The sequence below is a fragment of the Gallus gallus genome, chromosome 2, assembly GCF_016699485.2.
Source record: "Gallus gallus isolate bGalGal1 chromosome 2, bGalGal1.mat.broiler.GRCg7b, whole genome shotgun sequence".
In the NCBI taxonomy this organism is placed as follows: Eukaryota; Metazoa; Chordata; class Aves; order Galliformes; family Phasianidae; genus Gallus; species Gallus gallus.
This window is the reverse complement of record NC_052533.1, coordinates 140320026-140334775: the sequence shown is the minus strand read 5'-3', so window position 1 is coordinate 140334775 and position 14750 is coordinate 140320026. Positions and strand designations below refer to the sequence as shown.

General features: G+C 34.8%; 1 protein-coding gene across 14 annotated transcripts in view; it reads right to left on the bottom strand.

The window, feature by feature from the left end:
• EFR3A (EFR3 homolog A) overlaps positions 1 to 14750 on the bottom strand; it is a 67329-nt gene that overhangs the window by 12057 nt on the left and 40522 nt on the right. For all 14 annotated transcript variants that reach the window (XM_015283122.4, XM_025148179.3, XM_004940044.5 and 11 more), the window contains 9 exons: positions 14514 to 14678; positions 12726 to 12840; positions 11636 to 11687; positions 8867 to 9039; positions 8340 to 8415; positions 5347 to 5508; positions 4039 to 4170; positions 3477 to 3544; positions 1929 to 2056 (listed from right to left, as the gene is read on the bottom strand). In XM_015283122.4, coding sequence (XP_015138608.2) covers positions 1929 to 2056; positions 3477 to 3544; positions 4039 to 4170; positions 5347 to 5508; positions 8340 to 8415; positions 8867 to 9039; positions 11636 to 11687; positions 12726 to 12840; positions 14514 to 14678 — 1071 coding nt within the window. The remainder of the gene's footprint in view (positions 1 to 1928; positions 2057 to 3476; positions 3545 to 4038; positions 4171 to 5346; positions 5509 to 8339; positions 8416 to 8866; positions 9040 to 11635; positions 11688 to 12725; positions 12841 to 14513; positions 14679 to 14750) is intronic.

Genomic DNA, 14750 nt, shown 5'->3' with positions numbered 1-14750 from the left:
AATCATCACCATTGTGTGAGCTGTTGACAGCTTCTTTCAACTTTCAACTAAGTTCTTGTAATTTGACTCAAAGAGGTAATTGGCACTATCACTAAAATGACACCTATGGCCCTACCATCTGTTAAAGGAAAGCAAATAGGAAGCTACCATAATTTAGAGTTCTAAATTGAGAACAAACACAAACGGCAAACCTTGCAGCTTCACACAGGCATACTAGGAAGGAGATAAGCAAAAAAAAAACCCAAAAAAACAAAAAACAAAAAAGCAAAAAACAAAACAAAACAAAAACCAAAAAACCAGGAGGACACACTAAGTGCTAAGCAATTTCTGGCCTATTTGTCTAAAAGCCTTCTAGAAGCATTTTTTTCTTTTGACTGGGCACATCCTACCAGTGCACACCACAGCTAGCAGAAGAGCAGGATGACCTACTACTCAATTTTACCTTTTGACTTGTGTCTGCATTTGTGATATTTTCTGCCTAATGAAAATAGAGCTTAATTAATATATATATGTGTATGGAGAAAAATAGTTAAGCGTGCATTTAAACATTGGCTTTCCCTTCCACCAAACAAAGAAGAGAACAAGGTACAAAAAGTATGTCTTTCAAACTGATAAGAAGAGAGGATTTTATCTCTGTACATTATTAAACATAACATCATTAACATTTATCACTAAGCATAACCTTTTTCTCATTACTCAAAAAGTCGTTAAGCGGGTGCTTCTTCCACCTGAACTCACTTTACCTTGTTGGTGTTAGAACCATCAAGGTTGGTGTTCCTGGGTAAGAACCTATTTTAGGAAAGTATCCAAGTAAACTCTAGTAAGGTCATTTAGACACAAATGCATCTCATGTTATAGAAGAGGCTTAACACAACTTTCCAATCAGGCCATCTTTCTCATTCCATTATAAACATTTCTGCCAATAATAAAAATTTAATGTTAACTGTTGTTCGGATGCCAGAAGAAATGATCTATTAAATAGAGCAACATTTCCCTTTTTTAGAAAAAAACAAAACAAAACAAAAAAAAATATCCAGTAAGAGAATGAACGGCTATTTCAGATTGGCTCAGAATACATCACTAGTTTGCTTGCAGCGAAACCACAGTCATTCTCATTCCCTCCCCAGCTATCCAAAAAGTTTAATCAAGTGTGTCATTGCCTATGAATACAATTGAACCTTTCTGCGGGCATGACAGATATGATATTCACTGTCCATATGCACTGTGTACTTTCGATGTGTAAGGTACAATATAGAGGAATCACAATTTCTTGCTAGGTACTTTTATTTTGCAAAATAAGTCTAGGCTTCAGTCCCATAGTCCCATTACAGAAACAAGCAGTTATATAAAGTGAAAAAAACATGCATGGTTAGTAAAAAATTAAAAAAAACAACAAACAAACAAAAAAAAACAAAGAAAAAACAACCCAAACTCTTAAAACAATTTTTCTGTACACTTCCTAACAGGATGATTAAGAAATATCATCAGAAAGCCAAGAATGTCACGTACTACATAATTATTTGCACACTACTCACATACAATGGGTAGGTAGTATGAACTACCACCAATTTTCATTGTGTGTGCCTTATTTTAATTATACTTCCTGACACTAAATTAGCAATGGAGGCAAACATGACATTTTTTATTAAATTAACAACTGCTCATTCTTTATAAAGATTTGAAGTAGGCTCAAGAACTTTGTGCCTCACCTCCAGAATTTAAGTACAAAAAAAATCATAAAAAGGACAAAAAGTGAAAACATCATAGCAATAACAGTTCCTCATCAGAAAAAAAAGAATCTTCAGAAAATATAATTGTACTATGATTAAATTTAGTTGCAAAACAGTCACACTACATTTCATATGGTGTGCTGATGGATACCTTACGAAAGCATTACCAATAAACAGTACTGCAGTTTTACAACTTACCTGTTACCTGGGGTACGTATGGAACGGACAATCTTTCCACACTGTATCCACTGCCGCCTAATGATTCTGCAATCTTGTTTGTCAAGAAAAATAAATTTTTTTCGTGCTTCTCCAATGATTTTGGGAGGCTGTTAAAATATACATTTGAAGTTATTATCTAACTATACATCTAGTTATTATCTCTATTATCCAATAAAGATCAGGTAGCCAAGTAAAATGTTTTTACATTGTATGCAAGCAACCAGAAAGGGCCAATAGTGATAATTTGATAGAAAGAAAACGTGATCAGTTATTTATGAATTGATATGCGCTCTGAAATGAGTAAAATATATAACTCTGCAATATTTTAGATTACTTTAACACTTCTTGGTTACCTGAAATACATTTCTCAACTACTCCGCAACATTTGGAGAGATTATGGCCTCTGTTAAATATAGAAATCTGAGAAAATAAACAGAGAGTATTTGTTATTTGTCAGCAATGTGCCCTTGCCACAAAGAAGGCAAATGGTATCCTGGGTTGCAATAGGAGGCCGTAATGATGCCAAAAGGTTGCAGGAGCTGATACTTCCCCTCGACTAAAGGCCACACCTGGAGTACTATGTCCAGAGCTGGGTTCCCCAGTAATAAAGAGGCTGGAGAGCTTTGAAGGGAAAACAACAACAACAAAACACAGAAACATTGAATGGCTTGGGTTAGAAGGGACTTCAAAGACCATCCAGTTCTAGCCCCCTTAGATCAGGTTGCCCAGGGCCCCATCCAATCTGCCCTTGAACTTGCAGGGATGGGGAAATCATGACTTCTCTGGGCAGCAACATGTTCCAGCACCTCACCAGCCTTCCAGTAAAACACTTCCACCTAATACCTAGTCTAAATCTCCATTTGTTTATTTTAAGGTCATTATTCCACTGACTGGAGCTCCACTCCCAGGGAGAGAGCTGAAACTCTTCAGCCTGGAGAATGCACAGGGAGGAAAATGTGTATGAATAACTGAAGAGAGAGTGCAAAGAAAGCAGAGCCAGACTCTTTTCAGTGGTACCCAGTGCCAGGAAAAGAGGCAGTGGGCACAAACCAAAACACGGGGGGTTCCATCTGAATCTGAGGGAACATTTATTTACCATGAAGGTGACCAAGCATGGACACAGGCTGTCCAGAGAGGTTGAGCATCTTCAAGGAACGATAAAATCAAATCTGGAGGTGGTCTTCAGCAGACTGCAGTAGGTGCCACTGCCTGAATGGGACTAGATGACCTGCAGAGATCCCTTCCAACTTTACCCATTCTGTGATTCTGGAAATGCATTTTGCTGTGTTGATTCTTACATGAAACACCATATTATGCAGACAAAAGTATATCTGACTAAAATTGAAAAAGTGTCAAAAAATCCTATTTCTTTTATATAGCCTTCTAATGCTTGGTTTTCTTCTGTCTATCCCGTACACTACTTAACCTCTTATTCTTCATATTCACAAGATACTTCAATGCTGTGCAATTCTGAACAGTAAAAGAGAAATTTTACTGTTCATTAATTTATATTCTGTATCTACTTACTTGCATTTGTCCTTGAAAATTGTTTCTGGCAGAAAATATGATGCTTCCAGACTTCTAGTTTCAATGACCTGAAAAAAGACAAGGCAAACAGTATGGAGTATTTCCAATATCTATTGCACTCAATGACTAAAATGCCTTAAAGAAATTTACTGTAGCAGATTATCAGTCCTTCATTAATATTTATCTTATCAAAAGCGAACCCTTCACAATTTCTTTTATCCAGAGAAAGATACTGTGGCACCCAACCTTTTAAATAAAATTTCTTCTTCTCATGGTCTTGCCTATGTCAAAACTGTTTATCAAAGCCAGTAAGGCTATAAAGACTTACAACAGACAGTGATTTAGACCTTTATCTATGGTAATATGCACAAAATAACACTACTATAGGAGAGAAAAAATCTTTGCAGCAAATAAAGCAGATGATGACAAGAAGATAGAAGACAACAAACAACACTGGCAGACAAAAATACAAGAGATCAAGAATGCAAGCAATTACTTAAAAGGATTTATTTACTCATTATATGTACTGTACCAAATGACTGATTACTTAATTATGTGTTACCTTGCTGACATGCTGACAGAAGGAAGGGACTGCAATCATCTGACTCAGAAAGTTTAGATATGCTGCAACCAATGCCATGATACCACAACGATTAAACATTGGTAGATTATCCTCATTGATGATGGCAACGTCCTGAAATACAAAGGGCAGCAATTACATTCTCCCAAGTTGACACGTTGTCTCAAACACCTGGAAGTCAGCAGTAGTAGTAGTTATCATACGTCAGCTAACATAACTATCTGGTATGACATGGAATTTAATATCTTTCCTCTTACCCTAGTCTTTCAGCTCACTCTGAGTTAGGTGAATATTATTCTGAAATAGAAGAGTTTGTAGGATGTAGCTCCTCTGAAAAGAATTAAATCTACTCAACTTTCTCAGAAAGATTGTATAGGGTAGTAACTAGTAGCCTTTCTGCCTTAACAATTTCCATGTGTGAATCAGGAAAATTATGAACATTATTATGTACTTTAAAAATCACCCTCATGAGTCACACATACAATATCATAAAGGGAATTACCTAATGCTTATTAGCATTGCTATTATTTTTTAGATTGTATTATTTCTTCTCTAGTAAAACTCCAAACAAAATTTTCATCAAACGAAGATATGGTTCAGTGATAAATTTTAAAATTAAGGATGCACTCTGCATTTCAGAAGTTTCATGATGTGGGCACACAGAAGAGAACAAGGCTAGTCACAGACAATGAACTGAGAAGACAGTACACAATCTTGTAAAAATTTTCTTGGCACACACTAGCAATATTTTTTTGAATGCTATAAATTTAGCACAGATGAAGTTACTAAGGTTCAAAGTTTCACTGAAGACTGAATACCATAAGAGAAATGTTGAAGAATAAAGCCTCTCAAAACTGATATAATTTTAGCATAGTAAGATAAAATAGCCTGATTTGACAAAAGATCAAGCAGTCAACCAAACGCTTTCTTCCAAGGCAAGGACACTCAAAAAATTTAATACGGAACACTGAAGCAAGATGAGAGTTTGTAAAAATAACTTATCAATTTGTTAATGAAACTATTGGTCATTCTACCAAATATTTCAACGGATTTCTGTATCTGCTCAACTGGAAAAGAGAATATTGTAGAAGTTTTTAAACAAATCTGATCAGCTGAAGCTTCAAGATTTATAAATTTTATACATAAAGTATATTTGCTTAAAGGACTAATCATATTAGGACTGAATTATGTGATTTTCAAATTAAATATCAATATACAAACAATGCTCACATCTGACTTGACAAATATGAACTACTAACCAATGAACTCAACACTGATTCAGACTCATACCTGAAGAGCAATAGCTAATCGAATAAGATCAATAACCACTTCTTCATTAGCTAATTCAATTGTAATAAGAGCTAGAGATGTATACAGCAGCTCAAAGTTCTTTTGGACATTGTCTTCTTCTTTACAGCCTAAGTAGATGTGTCTGTATAACTGCTGACCGTGCTACAAAAGATGAAAAAGGAAAAATTAGTATTAAAATTCCAGAATAATTTCGGTTAGAAAAGATACATGCAGTGTAGCCCATCTCCTGACTCAAAGTTTAACTCTGATTTTAGATCAATTTGGACAGAGATTTAGAAAAAAAAAATAAGAAAAAGCATATCTGAACATACACACACATACACAAACAAGTACATGAAGACCACTAAGAAGACAATTAGTCTACTACAAAGAGAACAGCATTATTCTAAACTTCACATGAATATTGCACTGTCAGACACTGGCATAAATTTCTACTGAAATACTCAGTAAGATATTGCCCATTTATGAAAAGGAGAAAATAAAAATCAGATTTTAAACATTCACGTAATTGAGGAGTTTCAAGGGTTATCCATGCTCTCTAGTGTAGACTCCAAATCTATGCATTAAGAAAGTCTTCTTGAATAGCAAAGAATTAAAATTTTCTAGAAGGTGGTTAGAAGATTGATGAAGCTTACTTATCACTGCACATATGGAGGTCTAGTGAAGAACATAGGTTATCTAACGAAAGACCCTCAAATTCAAAAGCAATGTTAATGTCCTCTTAATGCTGTACTTAACCAAATTTTGGTAATGAAACTATTATTTCAACATACACACACACAGATACAGACACGAAGGTAAAGAAGCAGGTTTTATATACAAGACACTCTTAGTACCACCCCAGCATTCTTAATCTGTAGAGGATACAGGTTTGTAACAGATGACATAGATAATTTTCACTATCTAAGGACTGATGATTAATCTCTGAAAGTATTAGTTCAGCTTCAGGAGGAGAGCAATTTACTTTTAATATATGCTCTTCAAGAACACATTCACTTGAATATTGAAGATTTTCAAAGTCTTTTTTATACTACTAAAATCAAATTTATAGTTCTTCAAGTATACTTGGGGGGCTAACAGTGCTATGTGTTCAGTGTTCAATTCAAAAAGAAGGGAAACAGCTATTATCAGAACCTAAGAACTATGATGAAGTAAGCACAACAAAGGTTAGCTCTATAATGGATATGGTATATTTGGAAAATAGAAGTAATGAAATAATTCACTTTACTGGTAAAGAAAGCTGTTATATGAAAACAAATGCATTTTGTGGACCTTATAGTTCATATAGAATATTTCTAAAAGACTACTAAAATGCCTTAAGTTCAACAGTTCCATAATTATGACAAATGGCTATCACCAGCATCCTTAAATGGCAGGGGAAAAAAAAAAAAAAAAAAAGTCTCCTGGCTTTGAGAAGGTGGACATGGACAGAGATTAAAAGAATTTGGTGTCCATATCTAGATTAATTCCACCTCATTTTAAGTACTGAAATTCCCAAGTTTTATAAACAATCCCTTCAACGTGGTCATTAAAAAGCTAATATACTTTTAGAGAATGTTAACTAATGCTCAACGTCAAAAACTTCATTTGACAATAAAAATTTATTTATAGTAAAATCAGTGCATCTTCTAATTCATAGTTAACAGGAATCAAAAGCAAAACAACATAGGTTAGCTGTGAATCACGAATGTATTATCTTAGCTGACTGATAAACATTTCTATGGATCATTTCCACTCACTTCAGGAAGTTGTGTTTTTTGTTTGCAAATATCACACAATTGTAGGGGTTGGAAGGGACCTCTAGAGATTATCAAGTCCAATTCCTCTGCTAAAGCATAAAGCAGGTTCCCTACAGTAAGTCGCACAGGTAGGCATCCGGATGGGTCTTGAATATCTCTAGAAAAGGAGACTCCACAAACTCTCTGGGAAGTCTGTCCTAGTGCTCTGTCACTTCAACAGTAAAGAAGTTCTTCCTTGTGTTAGTATGGAAAGCTCTGTGTTTCAGTTTCTGTCCACTGCCCTTTGTTCTGTTGCTGAATTTATAAGCAAACTCACACAGATAAGCTATAGTCTGTAGTAACATAGCACACTAATAACTATACACATTCTTTTCATGTGGAAAGTAAGGAGATTAGTATAAAGAGGTAAACTCAACCCACATAAGCATCATCAAAAAGCAAATCTGTCTTTCTTTAGAACCAAGCTCACTCAGGAGTCAATGTCCTGTAAAAATGTATCTTGTAAGGAGGTTCAAGACTTGTTCAAAGTTAACTTTAGACAGAAGACAAAAGACACTGTGTACAAAGGCTTCTTAATAATTCTTTTAATTAAAAAAATCTGAAAACATAATGAAATCATATAAAGGAAAAACTACAACTGCTGAGTTTATATCTCAACACGTATATCTCAATATTTAGCTTTTTACTAAAAATCTGAGAATGAAATGCCGCACAAGGCATCTTTTTAACTGTAGAGAAATCACAGAATCATAGAACGGCTTGGGTTGGAAGGGACTGCAAGGATCATCAAGTTTCAGGAGGCAGTGCTGCCAACCTCCACATTTAATACTAACCCAGACCCCAGGGATGGGGCATCCACAACTTCTCTGGGCAGCCTGTTCCAGCACTTCACCACTCATGGTAAACAATTTCCCCGATATCCAACCTAAATCTTCTCTCCTTCAACTTTACACCGTTTTCCCTTGTCCTGCCCTTTCAAAGAGCTGAAATGTTCTCAGAATCATGGTTTAGATGTACACTTGTCTAATTTCATGTATGCAAGGATCTTCAGCTAAGAGATAAACAAAAATTTCATTCCATGGAACCATCTCTCAAGTACCTATAATACTGAACATTGAAGACACTGTCATTTAAATTAAAATCACTGATCTTTGCAACGTGCTGTAAAAAAACAGCTATAGAAGACCAGCAAAGATACTGGTTCAGTTACTTTACTATAGATGGAAAAGTTACCTTTTTCATGAAGCTCACATCTTGCCTTGAAATTTTGTCTCGTTTTATCTTTAGATCAGAAACATCTGGTATTATTCTACAATGGAAACGAAGATAATGCTTCACAAAAAAGTTGAAAGGGGAAGACAGCAAGACATGTATGAACTATTCAAACAAATTTGGAAGCAATTTCCATTTCAGGTTAACAACAAATTCGAATTTCAATTGAAGAAGCTGAACTACAAACACAATTATGAACACCACAGATTTCGTTTCCTCTATATAAAATACCAAATTCTGTCCCCCAAAAGGACAAAATCAGCTACAAAATCAGATAAAACTGAAGATACTGGAATGGTCATTCAATGTATCATGCACTGAGTCTCATCTGTTAAACTCTTTCCATCAATAAACGATAAAGAGCAGTGGACACTTATCAAAACAATACATTAACATTTAAAATTTGGGAAAATACTTAAAACAAGCATTGCTCATCATTCAGATACTAAACTAGAATTGAAATGAGGCAAGGAAAACAAAAGAATTACCGTATCCCTCTGAGTTTTGCTCTGTTGTCATGCCGATCAATGAGATTATGCAGTATTTCCAAGACCAGCTGTCTTAGCTCAGAGTCCTCCATAAGTGAAGGAGACAGTAATGGGTCCAGAAACGGGGCAGGAAGCGCATTAGTTATCGTCATTGCTTTGTATCCTGAAGTCACCTGTTCACAGTTGAACATTAATGTGCACTGTGAGAATTACTAATAGCTGTCACTAATGTTTCAGCAGGTTTTGCCTGGCCTCTGAGAAGTGGATTCAGTTGGAAGTATTGTATCAATTTTGAAAGTTCCTAACATCACTATGTATTTAAAAGGATTTTAATACTTATGTGCAAATGAACACTCTAATCTGTTTTAAAGTGGTATTTCCCAACTCTGCCAACACTTACAAAAGGAAAAATATAGGTAATATTTATTAAGTTTATAAAAAATAACCATGCTGTGAGAAGTTGCATTGGACAAAGTGAAGGAGGTAAGGATTTTAGCAGAGGCTTATTCATTTAAAGCTGTGTGATGCTCATATATGGTAGCTGGTATACTCATGTGAAGGGAAAAATAAGAGTAAGACATATGTGAATGATGCATGCTTAAACTAAAACAGGATACAGAAACTGCCAAGCATAAGCTGTTGAGAGAATGAGGGGTACAAAGTAATCAAAAGCCTTATCATATTAAAAGCAATCATATGTTTAAGACTTTGCATAATAATTTTATCGTCATTATTTTTATTCTATAGCAGTACAGCTTTTATTTGTGTGCAAGCATTATTCCTATAGCATAGTAAGTAGGTAGGAATTTGGTTTGCAAAGGAGCATGAAGGCACTATGAATGCCACAGGAAAGAATGTAATCAATCTTTTAAAATGGAAAATTACTAATTTTACAGACAGAAATAATGTAAATAAAAGTGAACATACTTAATGTAGTGACAGTTTTGAATTGCCTGAACAACTTTTTCTGCCTGTATGAAAGATATTAAGTCACAAAGTATTCTTTTGTTTTGAACATATGACTACACTGTGCTCAGTTCAGAACACATCACAGGCAGGATTTCAGTAACTTCTAGTTACTTAAAATGTGGGCAGTTCACACCATATGTCTACCTAAATAAAAGCTTTGCTCTGAACACAAATTCCTTCCTATATTTTTTGACAATATTTATCAACATCTGAGTAATTCATTAAGTATCAAAACATTCACTTCCATATCTCTGCGCAGTGATGGGATTTCATTTTTGCATCCTAAAAGAATATTTGAAACAAAATTCAACACTAAAAGTATTCAGTACCTTCTATATGCAAAATCTGGATCTCGCATAGCCTGCCTACAGGCTATGTAACAACCCAAACAACTGCATAAGTTCCACACCAATGTTAATGGAAATTGTTAAAGACAAGGGAGATAAATATTGTCAGGAATAGCTTAGGCAGAGCAGATTCTATATAGAGACAGCCTGCAAGATGACCCCCTGAGGTCCTTTCTAATGTTTTCTTATTTGTAATTAAATTGTAACAGTGACTGTTCAGCTCTTCTGCAAGCCAGAATCTAGGATTTCCTATTCAGATCTGCAAACAGCATTTTAAGTGATTTGCTAACAACACAAATTTCATGGCAATGCAGGCACAGAAACTCCTTTTCCAGGGAGGCATTCTTCTGCTTTAGTGATAAAAATGTTCTTCATACTATTTCACCTATTTTAGTCACTAAACAGCTTTCAGCTTCTGCAGAAGCCAGGGTTCTACAAGCAAAAGCCTCTTATACTACCTACTTCTGAATGTTACTAGCAGGACATACCTTGATTTTACTGAATAAACCAAGATAATTGTGGCATTTATATTACGAAAACAAAATAAGGCTGTGTAAGCAAATTATTTTGTTATATTACTGGTATTTATGAGTCTTTTTGCAAGCAGCATAATACATATTAATATCATTTCCAAGACACAGAGTGCCAATATTACAGTTAAAACCAGCATTTGGGAAGTTCCTGATAATTACATTCTAAATGTAGTTCCTCAGACTGACTCTTTGAAAAATAAGTTACAAGAACTAAATCTCTAAGATAATTCTGCCTAACACCAGGGTCAGAATTTAGCACTGTTTAGCTCTATATGAATTAAATAATAACATTGATGTATGCTGCTCATCACTGATGATGCAAAAAGAACTAGTGGCTGAAATCCTGTAATTGCATCAATGATAGCTGCAGAAATGTGCTTTGCAACTACAAGTAAGTTGTCTCTTTAAGCTAGGAAGTGTTTTATTTTATCTTAGTACTTCATAAATACTTCAAAGGTGTCACTGACAATTTTCAGAAACGTTTGTAGAAGCTTTAGATTTGAAAAACATAATTGTGATCAAATAATTATATACAGGAAACTTGGGAAACACTCGGAAAGGAAAAACAACGGTCCCGGTGACTCTTAACACCTTGGAGATAGGCAGCCATTCTCACACTTCAAATATTATTAGCCATTCTACGAAGTACAGCCTAATGCAATGGATGAAAGTGATTTCACTGTGATGTTGCTACCACTGATATCTAAACCAATCAACTCAGCCTACTCTCTCTTTCTTTTGGATCTGCAGATCTAATTGTAACTGATACTTACTAATGTGCTCTAAGAGATGGAGGCATTAAATGCCATAAATTATATGACATTAAATGCCATAAAACTAATTGAAGTATATCTATGTATAAATGCACACATACAACAAGATATTGCATGCTTATAATATACCAAATAGAGAAGGCTTACCATAAGCAAAGACCTCAATAACATGATTTGAATTCTTCTAGTTCCCAGATCTCTACAATTGGAAAAAAGTGGAAAATTAATTTCTTGCATATCTTCAAAATATTACACATCATCTGCAACATTATTTTTAGTAACTGAATATTGCAGTCTTGGCAGGGATGTGGGATGACCACTAGTAAGGAGCAATTATCTCCAAATCAGGTGCAATAAGTGTTGTTGAAAAGGACATTTATAACAAAGCTTAAAAAAATAAGCACATACAACTGAAAACGCAGTAAATGATAAACATGAACCAGATGCAAATCTTCACATTCCATTTTAAAATCTTCTTGTATATAAAGTGTTCAATTGGTGTATGCCTGACTTTATTTTCATGGGAATTAGTGCTCTGAATGACTTCTGAATTGAAATGTAATTCAGGCCATTACCAAACCAGAACAATTTTTCCTTTAAAATTTAGACACTGAAAAAAGTCATCTGCAAAATCCATGAGAGAAACTCAAAGAATTCACATATTTCTCAGATCACAGCAAGTCACATCACTTAGCCTTCTTCATCTCTTCTGCATCTCTTCTCCTTTTCCACCTGTTGGTGCTAAAAGAAGTTAAATACCTAAGAGTACATAGCCACATGAAAAAAAAGTATTAATAGCATGTCAGTCATTTAATTATAGGCTTATAACAGGAGCCTGCCCACTTACAGCTTTTTCCTATTTTTAATAAAAAAAAAAAAGCAAAATCTAAAAAGAAACAAATTCACTAATTTCCACAATTTATTAATTTGAAAATAGCTTATACAGAATGCAAAAAAGCAAAAACTGTGCAAATTACACTGTTACTTTAAATAACAGTCATAGTTCAATTTCCCTCACTCAGAAAAGTTAAGTATTAAGAAGTTAATTTCAGAAATACCTGTAGAGATATGGAGAGCCGAAGTGTTTTATTGCAAATCATGGAGCAATCCAATCAAGTATTTTCTATTAGTGATATACCTGAAAACTGAGTTCATGCTGCTGATGCTATGCTTTTTTTCCGTATAGCATTTAATACAGCTTCTACTGAGACTTCATACTAAAGGAATTCATACTAACCCAAGGTGACTGGTATCCAGTGACTGAGAAGTTGCTCCAAGAACAGGCACTTTTCCCATAATAAACATCATAATTTCCGATCTCTGGTAATCTGGTAGATTGCTTCCAAAAAATCCTAAAAAAAAAAAAACCAAAAAACCACAATGAAAGTACAAAGGGAAGGAGAAATATAGCCTTATTAACCTAAGGAATACATTTGCAGGGTCAAAATAGACGAATAAAATATTCATTCTATTTGGCCATATCTTTTTAAACAAAATGATTTGTTTTAAGACGTAACGTTCATGAGTTCATTTCTGCTTAATGGCACAGTGAGTCTCTTCACAATACTCAACTTTTCCTTTGAACATCAATACTTTCTAATTTCTCCCTCTTAAACATATAATTCAAAGTTAAATATGTGGAATCTCTTACTTGTAACTATTGAGGAACTGTGTTTCTTGTGGAACGGTGTCACTGCTTTTGTCTCTTCATATGTCACTACTAAAAGTTTACTAACAAATCTTAGAGGTATACAACTATTTTATGACTATTCCTTTACTTAGAGACTACTGCTGTGTAGTAAGGTAAATGCAACTTTCATAGAATTAAAAAAACTTTTTGATACACATATATGTATGTATGTATGTATGTATACACATATTTAAACACTAACTTGAAGTTTTACTGTAATGGTTGGAAATTGCCTACTACATATCTACTAGTGCTCCAGAAAGCTTCACAGAAAAAGCAAAAATACAGACCAGTAAGGAGAATTAAAGTTACTTAAAGAGGTGAATACAAAGGAGCATCATAAACTCACAATATATGTATTTATGTATGTATATATATATGTCTAATACTGTAAATTTATATGTATATGCCTATCACTACAATGCAGAGAAAAAAAAAATGGGGGAGATATTTTGTCCACCTCAATAAAATAACTTACAGAAATTGTTACTATGATTTTAAGCATTATGTATAAAAGGATATTTTTCAACCTAAACTATTTTAGGCACTTGACGTGGTCCCGCACCACATTCTTATCTAAAACTTGGAGATATATGGATTTGAAGGTTCTATTATTAGGTAGATGAAGAATCAGTTGGATTGGATGGTTGTAGCCAGAGGGTTGTTGTCAATAGCTTAATGTCTAGGTGTAGGTGCTGGAACAGGATGCCCAGGGAGGTTGTAGATGCCCCATCTCTGGAGTCATTCAAGGCCAGGCTGGATGGGATCCTGGGCAACTTGACATAGTGATTGGGAAGGGGAGTAGGAATGAGAGAATCTTTAAGGTCACCTCCAGTCTGAGCTATTCTACGATTAGGAGTCTCTATTAAAGGTACTATAGTTAAATCATGGTACTACAACTGGCCACTGGGTGTCACTGTTGCTGCTACGTTTAAACACTGGTTTCTATGAGCTTTCAAGTGGTACCTTTGAAAACACGTTACTGTATACAGCTTGCTAGATTATTTTCATGAAACTACTAATAGTAGTTCTGTATCAAAGGTATGGAACGGTGGCTATGTTTCAAGGAATATACAAAACCAATAAACTTATTGCAAGTTCACAAGCATTTGAATTTTCATTAAACTTACTGGGTATCTGCTCAGTCAACAATTTAAAGAACAGTCTTTCAGAAGCCAGATCTGCAAACTAAGCCTGTGATTTAGACAGGAGTACTGTCAAAAATACCACTCACCATTATTATTTTTCAATTCAAGCGCTGTTTTTGTACCATCTCATTGAGAAAAGGGTTGGGAGAGGGATCTTAAGCGAGTCTTTGCTACTGTTACTACTCACCAATTGTTTGAATAATAGCATTCTGGACAATTCTCTCATCATTCTCCTTGGAACTTGTGCTGAATGTGGCACTTCCGGCTGAGCTGCGTCTATCACCCAACTCAAAGTCAACACTGATGCGCAAGTGCTTCAATAAGGTGTTAAAAACCTCCAGAACTGTTGGACCTGGGAACAACACAAAGATGACTGCACTCATCAAGGGAAAGATACCTTAAGGAAAGGAAAACTAGCCCTTTC